This window comes from Neodiprion pinetum, chromosome 5 (assembly GCF_021155775.2).
Source record: "Neodiprion pinetum isolate iyNeoPine1 chromosome 5, iyNeoPine1.2, whole genome shotgun sequence".
Classification (NCBI taxonomy): Eukaryota; Metazoa; Arthropoda; class Insecta; order Hymenoptera; family Diprionidae; genus Neodiprion; species Neodiprion pinetum.
Genome location: NC_060236.1, coordinates 19,622,574 through 19,640,710, shown reverse-complemented (window position 1 = coordinate 19,640,710; position 18,137 = coordinate 19,622,574). Strand labels below are relative to the sequence as shown.

Genomic DNA, 18,137 nt, shown 5'->3' with positions numbered 1-18,137 from the left:
CTTACAATTTCAGTATAGCTCGTTCCATAATTCTTAGGCAAATTCCCGAATAGATCAATTTAAGGAGTACTCGACACGTAACCGACTTAAGGAAGAGGTATTGATTCTTGAGCCATCAACATCGCTAAGAATATTCTCCTCTTTCCCATGTTCGAGCTTTGCAAATGGCTTAAGAATGGCGAGCTGCAGAGGTAAACTAAGTTATTTTTTTAAGTGCTTGTAATTCGGTTAACGACTTTGAGAGGATGATAATCCCTGTTGTGCCGGAGGTAATTACAGCACTGAGGTAGCTGTTTAGCGAGATAATCCGGTGATTTTCTTAAAGAGGAAAAGTTCCTCGCGGACCGATTGAATAGATGTTAGAGGAACCCAATTATCCCGGAACGAAGACTGTGAGTGGATGTTCGACGAGGACGAGCATTCTGCTCCCAGTCTGTTATGCCTAATGGAATTGCCCGTCGAAGAAGTCCTGACGACTTTTTTTCTTGTGACAGAAACTTGAGCATGAGGGGCAGCACCTCGCAGCCTCAGCTCAACTTCTCGATGAACAGTCCTGGTACCCCAGATCACGTCGTTCCGTCCTCTAGAGGCGGGCGAAAGGTCGACCAGGGCACTCAGACGCCGGAAAACATCGCCAGGGAAACTAGGAACTTCAAGCTTCGCACCCTGAAATTGCAACTAAACGTCACACCGACTACACTCAATCTCAGGTGAGCCGATTCTAATCTTCTTGCTATGCTTCTTGGCATGCTGAAGAAATTTCTCGGTGTCCTCAGGTCAATGTTTGCGATAAAAAACCAAACATGTGTTTACGATTCGGCCCTAGTGGGGAGGTGATTAATTAAGCAGCCAAAGAGCGATCTTGTTGTAGAATATCGGGACAGACCGAAGTACACAAAAATAAAGGAAACTAACAAGAAGAAAAAGAAAAGAGAACTTACATTGAATTATATAGAAAACGGCAAAATGGCTAAAATTTGAGTCAAATCGTTAGACAGTAGAAAAAACCAAGGAGTCGTCGAGTCGTCATCTGTGATAAAGTAAAGCTATTAAGTGCTATGGTTCAGATAAAAGTGAAGAAAAACTTACCAAAAAAGAAAAGAAAGAAATTATAGATTAATATTTTATCCGGCTCTTTCGGGACCATGATAACAAGTGAACCGCGATTGCAAATGAGAAAAACTGGTACCAGTGATAGGCGGTAGGTGGTCACAGTAAGGAAAATGGCAAGCGAATGAGACCATAGAAAGAATACTAGGATGACGACACAATAAGATGACGAATCACAAAGTAAAGCTAGACAATCAGTAACTAGGAAGAAGCAAGGACTAGAGACGTCAAGGCGCTGGCATCTACCCTTTGAAGTTAGACACCTCCACCGCGAAAAGAAGAGACTAACTACTTATTCGTAATCAAACTGTAATAAGCATTATTAAGATTGTCGATATCAGATCTTAGATTGTTGGAATTGCAATCTCCGATAATGCTACACATTTCTAAAATCAATCGTTTTCTATAATCATTCCCGCTTCTTGGGATATTCGTTCTTCTTCAGTGCTGATTTTTCATCTTATTCTAGTTTTTTTGCGGATCAGTCTTGATCTATTTTTCACTGATCACGGTAATTCTCACTTTTTTCATAATTTTTTTTTTTGATTATCTTCAACTTTCAATTCGTCATCCTCTCCTGGTGCATTAATTCAATGCTCCATGTTCATCGTCTATTTTTTTATAGTTGATTAGTCCTGGCATTCGCTTGGTAGTTCTCATTCATTTAATTGGTCTTCGGCGTTGTCTTCACCTTATACATCATCATCGCCTTCTAGTTCATTTATCCAATGCTTCTTCTTCATCCTTATTCCTCTTTTCTAGATAATCAGTCTTGATGTTTACCTAGTAATTCTCATGGATTTCACGATTCTTCGCCGTCATCTTCAATTTTTGCTTCATTGTCTTCTGATTCATCATTTCGATGTTTCTTGTTCGTCTTATTCTTTTGCTATTGCTGCTCAGTGTTGATTTTAATATGGCAATTCTCATCTGTTTTATCAATCTTCTTGGTCATCCTCAAGTTTTACTATACCATCTTTTACTGGTTCACTAATTCAACGCTTCTACTCAGTATTGATTTTCATTTCTCCTTTCATAGTCTTCTCCTTTGTGAACTTTAAGTCTTATTGCATCGTCGTCTTCTGGATCCTCAATTTCCTCGGTCATAACGCCGCGATTTTTTAATTTCTTTACCTCTAACTTGATCCTCGCCACCGTTAGTAGCGTGTATTTTCTTCTACGTTATCAACTTCTTCTTCTCCATCTTTATCATCTCCCAGCAGTTTTAATACACTCCAATTGTTCACGTCGGCATTCAGTTGCATGTTTAACTTCATGGTTCCTAGTTTCTTCTTTTCCTCATTACCATTGGTAATTTTGGAGTGTCTGTTTCCTCTTCTCTCCACTCGAATCTCCATCTTAAAGCAGCTACTCCGACTCTATAGTCTCCGAAAAATATAAAGTCGTGATACGAGTCATGTACGAAGGTATACTAGGTTTGAAATTTGTGTTTATCTCGTCGTATTTACTGTAAATGTAATAGAATTAAAATTATTCATTGCCGGGCGTTCAACCTACGTTGTACTTTACCAAACCTAAAATTTCGTGGATTCGCACACTACCAAATTTCGTATCAACTAGACGTAGAAAATAATATTAAGAATATTTTTAAGACGTATTACGTCAAACCAGATCAGATCACATCCAATAATGTTACACAGAGTCTTAAAAGTTTCCAGATGTGATGTGCCACTTATGAAATATGAAAATTGTATACATACTGTAAAAAAAGGTGTTAGATTTGACGCCATTTGAACACCGCGCGTAGTCACAAAAAGTACACTCTCTTTATGGTGTCAATAAGCAGAGTCGAAGCTTGGTGTTAATTCGGTGTTAATAGCAAACACCGGTTCACATCAAGCTTTTGAGAGGCAGTGAACTCTTTGGGACTACGCGCAGTTTTAAAATGGTCTGCTATTAACATTGGCACTGAACTGAGTTTCTGTGATCAGAACAGGAATACCTCTAAGGTGTCAAATTAACACTTGGTTGTATATCTACTGTCTCAAGTTAATTTGACTATGTGTATGCATGACTATTTTTTTTTTACGCCCACCATAACCATGATGGTATAATGATGAAGGAATATGAAACGAAATAACATCGTTAGATATGATTTGGTCCGGTTAGGAGTTATAATACTGAATCATTTTCCAAAATAGCAGCAGCATGATAATCTTGACGATTATAAGGTAAGTCACGCAAGGTGGCGAAGCGCTTCAAAGGGGTTGCTCGTGAATTAGTCGGGTATTCTGCATCAGCTCGCACAGTGCGTGAGAGCCGAGAGCTCGGGTATCTCCAGGTGGCTTACACCTTAATCCGAGAGTGGAGATGATGATCCGGAGTTAAATTTACGAGAATAATTAAGTCAAGTTTAACCAAGCATTAGACGTAGAGTGTGAAGTACAACTGGGGATAGAAATTTGTTCATCAAAGGATGGACTCGGGGTAGTGGATGCAAGAACTCGACTGCATTATCTTGACTCATCCCGTCTCGCCTCACCCTCGACGTTATATCCCCGAACAGAGCCACAACTACAGTTGTTTACACCGGCAAATGGATTACGGAAATTGTCGCTTCGTCGTAACAGTTGAACTTTTATTTACTCATAAGGCGAGGTGGCATGCAATGAAACATTTTTAGGCTAATTAAAATTTAGCCGGGGGACCGGCAGACAATATTTTTACGGCGTTATTGTGTTAAAGTTGAGATTAGTGACCTCTAAAGTTATTACAGAAACAAAATTCTTCTTCGAATGTTTTATCTTGAATTTACACTGTCACAATGTGTCACAAGGATTAATTATTGAATTTGTGTTTGACTCTCGCCTAATCGTTTGGTAAAAACATCAACTTCCGGTGCGGTGGCTGATCAATTGATCAGTAAGCCATTGCAAATTACTGAATTAAACAGTGAAAACAAATTTTACGGTTCGTTACATTATGACGCAGCGTTCCTTTTGATAACGGTGGAAGACTAAAGAATCACAGATGAACACGGAAGTCGATCTCATTTCCCTCGTTGTCTATACCTAACTGCCTTTCAAGATCTAAGGCCTCGTAAATCCTCAGACGATTTATTGTTGTACTTACAAGTACTTTGGTGAACTCAAGCAATGAAACTGCGTTATGAAATGTTGTTCTTCGAGTGCTGAAGTCTTTTGATCTTACCCTCTTTGGAGACTCGAGGTATAACCCAAGTTGAGGTTGCTGTGACTATTTTGAAATTATTTACAAACATAGTGAATTTCTCAAACTCGGAAGTTTTTGTCAAAGGAAAGACTTTACAATGAGATTGGAAAATTATACCATCCTTGAATAATCTCCGTTCCATTTCTATAGATATAGATCATCAATTTCTTGGGCACTTGAAGTATTTGCCAGTACAATGTAACGACTGAGGATGCTTCTGGCAAATTTTAATTACCACTAGAGAATGTGTTTCTCCTTAGAATAAATACAGATGTACGAAACTGTAAAAGCATTGCTCCAAAAAACAGACGGGATTTGATTGCGGTATTGTCATAACGATTTAGAAAAACGTACGAAAACTGCTCCTCGACTAGTGTTTCTAAAATTTAGATATTCGGATTTTTGACATCTCGAGGAAACAAATTTTCAATTATTTTTTTCACCACAAAAAAAGCCCATTCGATAAAAAGGTCAAAACACGGGCCTTTATTTTGGCTTAAAGATGAGTAAAATTATGTTCCTTGAAATCGACGAGTGATATTGAGTGACTTCTGCTTATTAGCGTAGAAATCTCAACAGTGAAATAAATCGTCAATCAGACATTGATTCTAATCAAATTGCTTTACAGATTGAGTACATAGCTCAGACGAAAACAGCCGAGAGAAAGAAAAAAGGATGTCATCATTACCCAGTAGCGGAAATTGAAGCGGTGAAATCCATCTAGGATCCAATTCCGTCAATTTCGAGCCCTTTTTACCGCTCTTCAATTTGTCCCTGTTCTTCAAACGCCCTTTTATGTTTAACAGATTCCTGGCGGGGCGAACGAAGCGGAGATCGCTGGCTGCGAACGCGGTAGCGACTGAACAAAAGGCAAGCAAAGTGCTCGGCCTTGTGTTTTTCACTTTTGTTCTGTGCTGGACGCCGTTTTTCGTCCTCAACATTCTCTTCGCCGTTTGTCCACGCTGCTCGGTGCCCTCACACGTCGTCGACACCTGTCTCTGGCTCGGTTACGTTTCGTCGACGATAAATCCGGTAATTTACACCGTGTTCAACCGCACCTTTCGAGCTGCCTTCATAAGACTTCTCAAATGCAGGTGTTCCAGGTAATTTAGGTTGTACTAATTCCGTTCAGTCTTTCTTCAGCTCCTTACGCCACGACAAATTTGATTAAAAATTCAGTCTCAGATATTTACCGAAGAAGAAACAACCGAGAGTGTTGGAAATTGGTGAGATTAGTGGTTAATTAGTTGTGGTTTTCGTAAATGATGGTTAATATTCTCAAGTGATTAGAAGAAAATTGCTGAAACATTCAAAGACAGTTGAGAATCCGGTAGAGGTTACACATTTCCAATACTCGTCATCACTTTTAGCTTCTCATCATTTTGACATCTTGGAAAATATGAAACCCTTCTCAAAATTATAAAATATTTTAATTTGAACGCCAGTGATAACAATGAATAATATAACGTTGTGCGAAAGCCTTTGAGAACTGATTACATATTTTAACGGTATTTTTATATTATTTTAATCTATTTTTTGAATAATAAACGTAAACGATATTATGCGTTGCTGTTATTTTTGTTCTCAATAACGATGATGATGATTATGATTACAAATTTTATACAAGATAGAAAAAAGATTCATTCCATTACGCTTGTCAGCTATGGCAATTTGCCTTTCTGAGATCTCTAAAATCTCTATATTGTCTGTCAAACCGCATGAAATTCTTAAAATTCCACGTGAATCATTCCAGATCCTTCGGAAACCAATGGAATCTAGGATAATATTATAAAATCATCTGAAAATGTCAAGAATCTTTGAAAACATGTGAAATGTCTTGGTTATCGCTCGATCATGAAATTTGATGTGATAACAAACTAATGAATAATTGACGGGATGATACAGTCAGTCCTGATTGACCATGTAAATAAAATTTCACCTAGTTTGGCAATGAATCTCAAAAACCGTCTTTGTATCATGAAAGTACAACGTCAGAAAATATATTTCCATAATTGAATTGTAGAAATACATTTCTCGACGTTATTCCAGCGTGAAATCAGAAAGTTTTAGGATATCTGTGTTTGGCATCGCACATAGAATTGCGCTGACATCGTATTTTTCTTGACAACGATGCAAAGGCTCTGATATAAGCCAAAATAAGTGAAATTCTGGGGGTCAATAAATACTGACATACGGCATCGTCCCAAGCCCTCCTCTTTGCCGGAAACCGGGTGGTCTTTATCAGGCTCTTTTTTCCGGCCTACGTTGCACTCGAACCATGGAGACAGCCTGCAGAAGGGTTTATGGGTTTCGGGTAAATTGTTTCAGGTTGTCGAGACCGCCGAGATACCGGTCAGTCACAGAGGGCGGAAGAGGCGCCATGGGCCTATGCACTCCGAGCAGCCTGCCATTGGCGATCAGTCTTCAGGGAACGCCGCTTCTGACGCCAGCCTCAAACCCGGCGACGACACCAGCGTCGGGAAGCTCCTACGTCACGGTAATGCACAGGACCCCGAGTTCCCTCTATCGCGACACCTTTCTCGTCCACGAGCATGGCCATGACCACGAACACGACCGCGATCACAGTTGTTGAGTGATCCCGATCTGATCCCGATCTGTCCAGGCGATAATGATTCGCGATGAGGAGGTCACGGGTTCCCTGTGCAAGGAGCTCAACCTCACATTCGACACTTCGCTTGACCCGCAGGATCGGAACTTTGGCCTTGTTCTCGAAAAAAGGACGTTGGTAACCGCTTCCATTGAGTGAGCCAGCCCTTATGGGATTCGTCTGCCGCGTTCGAAGACTAACTTACCGACATCAACAATTATAACAGATCAGTACGCGATCTGTAGAGCCGGTACAGCTGACTGACTTATTGACGTAGATATTCTGCCTTTTTCTATTTGAGGAGATGGAAAGAGAACATGTATCTACTGTTATCGATCAGATGTTACAGTAATGTCCTCGCTTGCCGACCAAAAGTCCGAATTGTGTAAATTACCGACGGAAAATTAGCGGTGTTGAGGCTCTTTTTAGCGGCATATGGTTACTCGATGCTGCTTTGAACCAGTTTTAAACATCGTTGGTAACGCAAAATAATATTGACCATGCAATGAAACAATTCCAAGTAAAAAACAACGTTTCAACTCATCAGTAGACGATGATTAATACCAATGAACGGTTCGCAAGTTCCCAGTGAAAATTGCGTAGTGAGTATTGAAAAGTTCCTTCCGTGATTATTGGACCTTTCGATTAGCATCTCGATTCGCATGAACGTAAAGTTCCTTTTTGTATGGTACAGAGCAAGCTCCGAATTTGATATTCCTGAAAATCCCGTCAACTAGGGAAGATTTTCTTGATTACAGAATTATTGAATTTAACAGATTTTCCGAATCTAAGCATGAAATTTGGTGTTCTTTGCCTTTATTACGAAAAAATACTTCAACACGTTTTTACGAAAAAATGATGAGATACTTCATCCATTTTCATCCACTCGATCTATTTTTTGAGATTACCAGCCCAGATTCATAAAAATTTAATCAAAACACGGGTAATATGAATGTATATACATAAACCAGAAGAGCTTACGTGATGATTTTTGAACACAGTTGTGTTAGCATGAAATTCGTTCATTCGAGTCTACGTTTTCTTTTCTTTGAATATTCTGAGTTAGCGTTAAGCAAGAATATTTTCTCTCCATAGAAATATCGATTAGATATTGAGTTAAAACGTTTCATAAAAACGACGTGTTATTATCCAGCAAATTGTTATTTGTTTATTTATTATTTTTTCACACTGATCTCAATTTTTCCGAAATTCCTCTACCCGACAATTTTATTTACAAGTAATTGAAACAAAATTTCTTTCATGACTACATTTTGATTCAAGTCCTCATTGATTGGTTCACTTTTAAATATTCTTTTCCCCTTAAAAACTAAGACAATACTCTGTGTAAGTGATTAAGTGATTTTAATATTACGATAGCGCAAGAAATTACTAGAGATGAACAACGAGTACGAATAAACTTTACGAATCAGATAAAAATAAATAAATTACCATCTGAAAATGAAGAATGACTTCGTTCAAAAACTTTTATACACTACCATGTTTTCCTTGCTTTTCGGTGCGTCTTGACGTAGGATTAAGTAGTACGTACTAAGCCCCAGGGAGTTGAATTATACTTTAAATCCCTTCTCGGGATCCTAGGGCTTAAACGTGGATCTCATAATTTATGTTAATAATCATTTAAAAACTACATTTAACGTCCCTCCGGGATTTAGTGGAGCGGGGGGTAGAACCTCTGGATCCCACCACGATCAAGTACCAAACACCTTTCGCATACGACATAGTTTTCGCGTACGTAACAGCTTTTGATACCGAGGCTCGGAAAACATGGTGTGTCATATAATAGTACTTTATGCAACAAATGACGAAACCAGGGAATGCTGATGAGTGCGTGCGAGCACGAGTCTGAAGCGAACCAGAGGCAAGTGCGAAGCTCGCACGCAAATCACCATTTCCTAATTTCGTCACTAATTTTATACAATATTTTTTTTTCACGACTGCGTCGAAAACGAGTTGTGATGCCCGTAACACGTACCCGAAATGCTTTGCAGCATCTGTGTATAAAACCTAGCCTCACTCGGTTTGCTTCGAGTGCGCTTGTGCAGTGGCGCACAGTACTTTTTAGTGCGCGTGCGCAGTGGCGCACAGTACTTTATGCGGCAAAGTGCGCGTGCGTAGCGATGCAGGGTGTTTCATATATTTCATACTACGCAACAGCGCTGTAAACGGCGATTTTAGGCATGTGTTACGCCCATAGTCTTATAAAGATAGACTGAGCGCTCTCATGAGCCGCTTGAAGCAAACATTTAAAGTACAGAAATATGCCGGGAGTACTCCTTTCTCTCTCTGACGATATTTGTGGCGGGGATCGAGGCGGCAGAGGAGAATGAGGCGAAATTATGCGCCTATATCTATAGCTGTTCTACTTCCACTGCTCCGTTGTCTCCCACCGTGACGCCGATTGAAAAGAGAGAGCAGTACTCCCGGTATATCTCTGTCCTTTATATGTAATTGTCAGTGCCTCTTATAGAAGCGCTCAGTCTATCTTTATAAGTTTATGGTTACACCTAACGAGAATCCACTTTTCGATACATTTGTGATAGCAAGTATCTTGTGCACCTCCGGGGCAGGACTTGTAAGGGCTCGCGTGATGTTTGTAGTACTCGTCTACGACTCGTACTGAGAAACATCACCCTCGGTCATAAAAGTGCCAGTTTACCCCTTTGTAGGAAAATTTGCGATTTCAACATCGTACCGTTCAGTGGTCCCTCTTAGTAATTGCCAAATATGGTATGTGTCGGTATATTTTGTTTTATTTGTTGTATAATATTAGTGGAGTGAAATAAAGCACCAGGGAATCAGTTAACACGGACTAGATTTATTAAATTCCTTCTTAGGTATTATTACATGGTAGTTTGTCAGTTTGAATGTATAAACAAAATCCGGCGTGTTACGCGCGATCGTCATACTTGACCAGAGTACCGGATCATCGGTCTGGCCCACTGAAATGTACAGAGGTGAGGCCTCCTGTACCGCATCCTGTTCGTTGTCGATAAGTATGCGAGCTACCATGCTTGATCTCCTATACGTAAGGATTACTGTAAGTGTATAATATATATGAAATTATATGCGTGGATAGTATATATAAATGACCACTGTAATTGCGCCACAATCAATATAGATACATAGTATTTAAGTGTTAAAATTACATTGTGTATAATGATAATGATAAAAGCTATAATAACAGTATTCAATAATATGGAATGTAACAAAAGTAACAATAATTATAACGATATAGAAAAAAAAAAACTAATTTGTAAGGTTATTGATGTAACGAAATGTTAGCCAGGAAGTATTATTAATTCATAATAGAATAAATAATTAAATAGTGTCATCACGCACGGAAAAATTTAAGAAATATTCGTGAAATACTGTAAATCAACGCTACGATGAACCGCAGTTAGATTGAATTGATAAAATGCAAAATCTTCTCAAAACAGTTTATCTGACCAGAAAAATCACTTTCTTTGATATTCCAAACTGCAACATGAAGGAAAAACAAAGATTAAGTAGTATATAAAAAGAAAAATAATCAGCTAATTGCAATTTTGCCATCGGAGTGCTTACATACAAATGATCTCGTAAGTTTGAAATTTATTAAAAAAAAATTTTCAAATTTCAAATTCTGACGCTGTTTGACTTCAATCGATATCGTAGAATAATTGTTTCAATGAAAGTTCACGGGAAATACAAGGTTTAAATAATTACTTACGTGTAAATGAATCCAATAAAGCAATGCTACATGATTTCTTCAACTATCTTGATTGACAAAAAATTCCCCTCTTCAAACAACAGCCTTAAATCTTGTAGCGCAGCTCTGTGGGTAAGAAAATTAACGTAACCTCTGTGCTTCGTCCTATCGACTGCTGTAGGCTATTACTAAAAACATCACAGTGAGAAGACGAACTTGCGGCAGCTGAAAAATGAACTGATTTTCCAACTGGTGATATACTATATATCACATTTTGACAATGATACAAACAAACGAATCTATGACATCGGATGAGATTCATAATCACCTCTTACACAGATTCATCATGCCTGCTCAGTTTGAGGTGAGGAGGGTGAGGAACGGTATTTCAGGCTTAACTCGGATTCCCGAATCAAAACACACCTCACACCAGTCGGTGAGAGCGATGGAAAGAGTGTACGACGGCGCTTATTGGTGGTGTGATCCGTCTTTGGCAAGTCGAACGTCAATCGCAGTTGTGTATATTACACTTGTATTCAATTGTTTCTGTAAAGTCTATACAGCGTGCGTAACATACAATACATAATAGTATTTCTGCGGCGGTAAAATTCGACGAGTGACTTAAAGTGAGGTATGTACAAGTGATTTTCGAGGGTGCGAAATGATGTTGACTAGAACTGGAATAACTCGGAAACCTTGAAGAAATGTACGTTCACCATTTCGAGGAAGCCAGTTCAACTCCGATTCGCACTTTATTGTGTACAGTCGTCGTAAATATGTCCTCTGATCCGTCCTAGCAGACTCTACTACACAACACTCGGGCAGAATAGGTAGACACACGGCGAGCAACGGCGTTTTTCGTCATTTGTCTTTGGTGAGCGCGCGCAGCCCAATGTGCTCGAGTTACTTACGTACGTCGCGTTATTTAGAAGCTGTGACGGTAAACTCATAATCGTATTAGTGCGAGATTAACATTCGGTGAGTGGTGGGGTGGTGAGAAAAACAAATTGTCGTCACTGGAATATCGTCTGGAAATATTGCAGGTACGTTTGCTAAGTCTGTCGAATCAAATTATTCCGGTATCGTTTACCTGTAAGTGTTAAATTGTTTTACGCTGTTGTTGGGCCTGAAATATTCTGATTCGTTGTCAGACAATCAATTGAATAGTGTTATAGATACCATAGCTTACTTATTTCTGATTTTCAATTATGCATAATAGAGTCATCGACATTGTTCTCAATGGTGCGACAAGATCAAAGCGTCTTTCTCTCGGTATGTGTTACTAACGCATTGCCAGATTATCTTAATTTGTAAAAAATTAAACAGCAGACATTTATCTGCAATCGCACTATCTTCTTAACAAAATTTTCTAACCATAAATTAAAAATTAAATATACATTTGAAAAGAAACACATTTTCAATAATACAAGTTAGGAATTCAATCAGTACTGATACCTTCTTATTTCACCACTGATCATTACCCACCTTCAACTAAAATGAATCAAATAAAATTCATAATTCAAATAAAATGAAATCCGTGGTGTACGATTTAGCTGGTCAAAAAAGTTAACTGGACTAATTAGCTGAAACTTAACTGGCTCGGATAATTGACCGGTCCAAACTACCTAATTTTAACCGGCTTAACCTACAAATGTACAAAATCTACAAGCAAATGAACTTTTCGCCTTTCAGATTCGAACTTGTAACTAGAATGAGTTTTATTATATCGCCTTTACAGAATTATTGTCATTCAATTGTCCAAGGTACCTGAAAAATTGATCAAACAATGACAATCAGCTAAACTAGCTATAAAAATTAACGTTTGTCAAATCCTGATGCTTGTATGGGTTAACTTTTCAAAGTCACTTACTAAGCTCTTCATATTTTCGAATGATCTAATACGCATTATTCCCTAACTGTAGTTGATATATTAATTGATGAATATTAAAATTGGATTCGGTTAAAAACTTCTCTTTATGTGGTATTTTGGTCAGAAGTTCGAATCCAAAAAATGAAAAATTCATTTGCTTGTCGATTTTCTGCATTTTTAGGTTTGGCCGGTTAAAATTGCCTGATTATCCATTTTTCGCCGGCTTAGCCGGTTAACCGGTGAACTATCTTAACTGGCTAATTTCTTAAGCCTGCTAATTTTCAGTTAATTAGCCAAATCTTGGCCGGCAAAGCGGGCTAAATCGAACATTATGATTCATAATACTCAAAGGTTCATGAATAACTGTCAATGCAGATTTCCTCTTGAAATCACCTTCTGTACCAATCAACATGAGGTAACGTAGGAATCTGACTCAGTTTGGAGCAGAAATTTGTACCCACACGACCATTGATTCCTGGAATTATTATGTCAATGGCTTACCATCCTCGCGTTATATTTACCGACCCATGAAGCATAGCAGGAAGCATAGCAGACTAAATTCTGTTGGAAAAATCGTTTTCGACCTTCACTTCACTCTGTGAAACGGTAACAAAGCTTGTAACAGTTCAGCATGTGGCGCTTCCAGCAGAGGTCGACACGAAGCTTCGTAGAACACCTGTTGCCGAGTCAGCTTAAATTGGTATGACTGAATAAGGTTGAGTACATGCAGCTTTCCAACTGGTCGAGAAGTCGATCTCAGAACATTTCCTCTGGGCATTTTTAAGGCCAACGTGATGACCACTTTCTTCCAACTTCATGGTCACAGAGGCTTGCTTCGATTGTTGAGATTCGTAGTTTAGTGATTTTCTCTCAAGGAAAGTACCCAAGGTGTGCCTCACCGATTTTCTTCATTCTGTGATATGTTGCAATGTAATATTGAAGAATCGTGAGTTTTGCACACTTCGAGTATTCTCCTTGTCAGAGAAGATATGACGAATCTTCAGTCATTATTGTAGCTAGATTAAATAGACACGTTTTTGTTACTGATTATTCTATGTAAACGATGAAGAAATTCTTGATAGGATTTTCTCTTATTCCAAAAATGTTCGCTCATAAGGGTCATGCGATCCTGGAGGGTGAGAGTGCATAACTGTTTGACCAAAAATACGTTTGACAAAACATATTCTTTCAGCGAGAAATCTAGCCGAGTCGGAAAGAAGAGTTAATAAACATGCGATTGTTGCTTGATGTGAAAAAAAGTTTATGAAAGGCATGTGACGCCTTGCACGGAACTTTTGCAGAGGAACGAAAGGCTTTCAAAGATGAAAACCCGATTGAATTCAATTCAATTCGCGAACTTGATCGGCAATAAAAGTTTTTGACACTTGAACATTTCTACGCTTAGTGTTTTTCATATTTCCGTACGATTTCACAAGCTGTTTCATCAAAGAAAAAGTTTATAATTTTCGAGTCCATTGTGTCGATGCGGTTCGTCCGGTGGAAAGAGACGGGAATTTCTTTTGTGTGATGAGCAAGAAAATATACCGCCTACGAATCGGTGGAAGGCTCGTTGAATTCCTTTCGTAGAGTTTGAACGAAGATTTCCGAACAATTTCCCGCCGGCATTTCCTTCGCGAAAATTCCGAGACCGTTTTGGGCGACGAGATTTCAGAACCAAACGGATTTTAGTGCAGGCTTCGTTTCGTCACGCCCCATCAAGTCCTCCGCTGGTATTAGGTTAAGCCTGCAATCATCGTAAATGAACTCTATGAAGACACGGTGCAATTGGTTCAAGAAATCGTTGTTACGTAGTTCGAATTTTGGACTATACCATCAAAGTCTGAGGCATATTCCTCTTCCTGTAACGATCACGAAGTGTGTTTACCATCCGGGATGATATATCCTCGTTAACCATTGACTAATTTATCGCTTGCAAATTACGTTCACCTTATTAATTTCCGTTCAAGTATTCTAAATTCCAAAATGTTGCCGTTGTCCATAGCTCGAGAAATTAAATTGTGTTCACGGTTAACAATATTTGTTGTTAGTCAAAGTTTTCGATCGGTATTATAAATAGAAGGTTTTAGTCACAGTCATTATGCTTCTGTAATTTCATTACAATTTCAATTATTTTTCCACAAACTATTCTTTGTGAATAATCGAAAATTATCAGAAGACATAACCTCTAACATTTTTGTATTTGCAAAAAAAGAAAAGAAAACTTTAGTAAGATGCAGCTTTCGAAAAGTCATTCTGAAAGCAAAGTATCATTGAAGTTTTCTCTTCTTTATTCAACTATCTAGAGGTGATAATTTTAATTTTTTTTTTCGTCTTTGGACTGAGGATAAATTCCGTTTTTACTGAATCAATACTTTAGCTGACTTGTAACTTTTAACTAAATTTTTAACTCTTCATTTCGTTGTCCAACGACTACGTCATATTCTTTCTTAATTTTTTTTCACAACTGTAGAAAATTCTTCAACTCGAAAAAAAATCACTTTCACCGAAGGAGTGACATATAGTTACAAAACTACTATCCGCCGACGTATTAATCTAGCAGAAATAATCAGACTTTGCACGAATCTTGGATAAAAAATACTACCATTTTATAATCGAACGAGGAATAAAAATGTCCAGTACAACTTTGCCCTCGGAATGATCATTGGGAAACTACAACTTGCTGAATTTCATTTGTTCCGATGTGGAAACGAAAGACATTAAACTCGATGTAACTCGATCGTGGTCTTTGTTCCAGTTTTCGCAGTTTTGGCATTCGATCTTTACCTTCCATTTCCGTTTGCGCTTCGAAGTTTCTATTTCTCACCCACTTTTCAGCACTGTAACCTTCCGTAAAGCTTCTATAACTGAATCTTTTCGCCTGCGGAGGAAAGGGATCCTCTGGAAACTTGAAGGATATATTTCCCTGCAGCGTACATGTGTGGAATAACGACTTCTGGGCGGTTCGAGCGATGATGAATGCTGTTCGAGTAAAGGGGGATATTATATCAAACATGATACATTAGTTTCGTTATCACGGAACCAGCATCGCTTCAATTTTATTTTTTTCTGCCTTGTTCCGCCGCGTTTTCTTCTATCACCTAACCTCAAAATGATCTAGCAGTATCCTTAACTTCGTTGCTGTTTCACTTTTTACTGTTCGTTTCAAGCAATATACGTTATTATGTGTTACCTTGATCCTGATTTTTTTTGCAAACTAGACAATCTATGACTTTTTTTCAACCGGTCTTTTATCCATTAGAGATCACAATTCTCGCAATTTTGATAATGCTGATTGAATTTGTAAAATGGGGCAGATTGACACACAATTTGACTCACTTCACATTTATTTGATTTCTGATTTGGATTTCAGTCTTTGAATTATAAAATTTTAAATAATGAATTACTGATGAAATTTTTTTTTTCCGTAAAATTATTTCGGCTTCTGATTTCACATCCAAACTTGAAATTGTGAAATTCAAAATGGTAAGCGGCTGAATTTTAAAATTCTTTGAGGAGTTCAGAAAATTTATACCCAATATTTCAGATCTGTGAATAAACTGTACAAGAACCACAGAAAATCAAATTTGAATTCAACTTGGTTATCTTTAGGCTATACAAATTGCCATTTTACAAATTCGGAACATTTTTTAAATTGCAGAAAAGGAGATTATAATTGCAAAATCAAATGATGTAATTTTTCTTTCAGTGATTTTGTTTTTATAAACGATTGGAAACTTTGATAAACCGAATTGAAAAAATACTGCGAGAGTTTGTCGTTCCGCAATCCGCTAACAATTGTAACCTTGCAATGTCGATCGACTCAATATAAATTGGGCCGGAGCATCATTGCTAATGGCGTGTGAATTAGCGATCGGATTCGACTCTGTAGCATCGACAGAATTAATTTTTTAACCTCTTCCTATTCGGTACAAAAGCCCGCGATGAGAACGAAAATCAGAGGTCAGGGTCTACCAGCTTGTAATGATCGGAACATGGAGGCAAGAGACGAGTCGGTTTTTTTTTGTTCTTTTTTTCTCACTCTTTCTCTTCTCTCATCGTAAAACAAACGCCGACTTTCACTCAACCGTTGTCGTCTTTTATCGTCGTCTGCTATGTGAGGAAAACTGAATTTCTTACTGTACCTGCATAAATTTATGCCCATGAAATTGATTCAAATAAATATACAATTCTTTCGCACAATTGCTTCTTATTTTTTTTTTTTAAACATGGTATTATTGCTGTGCGAATTTTTTGCGACGTATTGTGCGACGTAAAAAGATACAGCTATCAATACCTGATAAAAATACATACGTTTGTTTTGTCAGCAAATACCGCGATGTTTCTCCGTTTTTCAATCCGTCAGAAATGCTGGTTATCTTTTTTTTTTTTCAAATTTTTTTTCTTCAAGTGTTTAGAAAAGCTTTCAGATATTTTCAGAAATTACGTCTATACTTGAGGTCAAGTTAGGTATACTTTGAGTTTTACAAAACTGAGGTAATAATCATAATTCAAATGATTCGTAAAAAACCGATACTAAATTTTGAAATAATCGAAATTCAAAGTAAATCAACCTTCGATTTGTAAATTTGCTATTTTCGGTAAACTAGACGAGGGATTTTTGAGAAAAACGTTGAAAAGACGACATGAAAAAAAAAAAAAAAAAAATCAGGAAGATAGTAAACCGGACAGTTTCCATTAATTCTCGCCCGAAATGTAAGGTTTTAAACTGTTTCACGATGCTTTGAAATGGTAAATACGCGTTCACGAAATTTTTTATCGCTGTTTCGGCCCGGCATATCTTTGCGTAGGGACGAAGAGAATAGCTGGTGAGTGGATTTTGCCCTCGAGTAGTATGTACGAAGTAGGTCGAAGACACCGGATTGCCCACAGACTGCAGGGCTGTTTATTCCCTGGGGTTGAATTCCGCTGATTTAGGGTCGAGCCGAATGGGAACTCGACGCGGATAAAGACGCCCAGACTGTCGTCTGCAGCTTTCGACGATCCCACGCCTCTCCCCCTGTGATTAGGGTTGGAATTTCTGCGATTTCGGAGGTTGGCACTATCGGCTATCTCGTAAAATAACCGTGTTACCACCGCTCGAAGAGCGTGAAAGAGGATGCACTCGGTTATCGATTTGAATATTGATGACGTTTCCTGCATAAAATCGATCACTTTCAATTATTTTATCGGGGAATAAATGTATATCGTGTATTCGTTAATTTTTCATTACATCCGTGAGCTACAAAGATCTCTTCGAAAATACAAAAGCATAAAACAGTGGAATTATAAACGAAAACTCGAATATCGATGTTTTTCTTCTTTTTTTTTTTCAAAAATTTTGAAAATTTAGTGGATCAGTTCGATTTTTCTACATATCGATTGGACATTCTTTTTAACATGTTAGAATTTTTTATATTTTGGTCATTTTTGAAAAATGTAACTCACGAATCTTGTGTTATTACATTTGAGGATAGATTCATGAGTATAAGTTAATACAAATAGTAAGAGTTTCGATTTTATTAAGCGATAAAAAGTGTTTTATTTTACAATCAGTACTACAATAACTTGTGAATAACAATCAAGAAGACCCTGAATTACTGGAATTGAAAACTAGGATTCGATAAATGTTTTGAAGGCAGTGACGCAGA

The 18,137-nt window shown here is 37.9% G+C and overlaps 1 protein-coding gene across 1 annotated transcript in view; it reads left to right on the top strand.

Moving 5' to 3' along the window:
- Positions 1–10,683, top strand: part of 5-HT2A (5-hydroxytryptamine receptor 2A) — a 151,679-nt gene extending 140,996 nt beyond the window's left edge. Inside the window, exons 7-9 of the mRNA XM_069136410.1 lie at positions 495–710; positions 5,109–5,405; positions 6,631–10,683. Coding sequence (XP_068992511.1) covers positions 495–710; positions 5,109–5,405; positions 6,631–6,895 — 778 coding nt within the window. The 3' untranslated portion in view covers positions 6,896–10,683. The remainder of the gene's footprint in view (positions 1–494; positions 711–5,108; positions 5,406–6,630) is intronic.
- Positions 10,684–18,137: the final 7,454 nt, after the last annotated feature.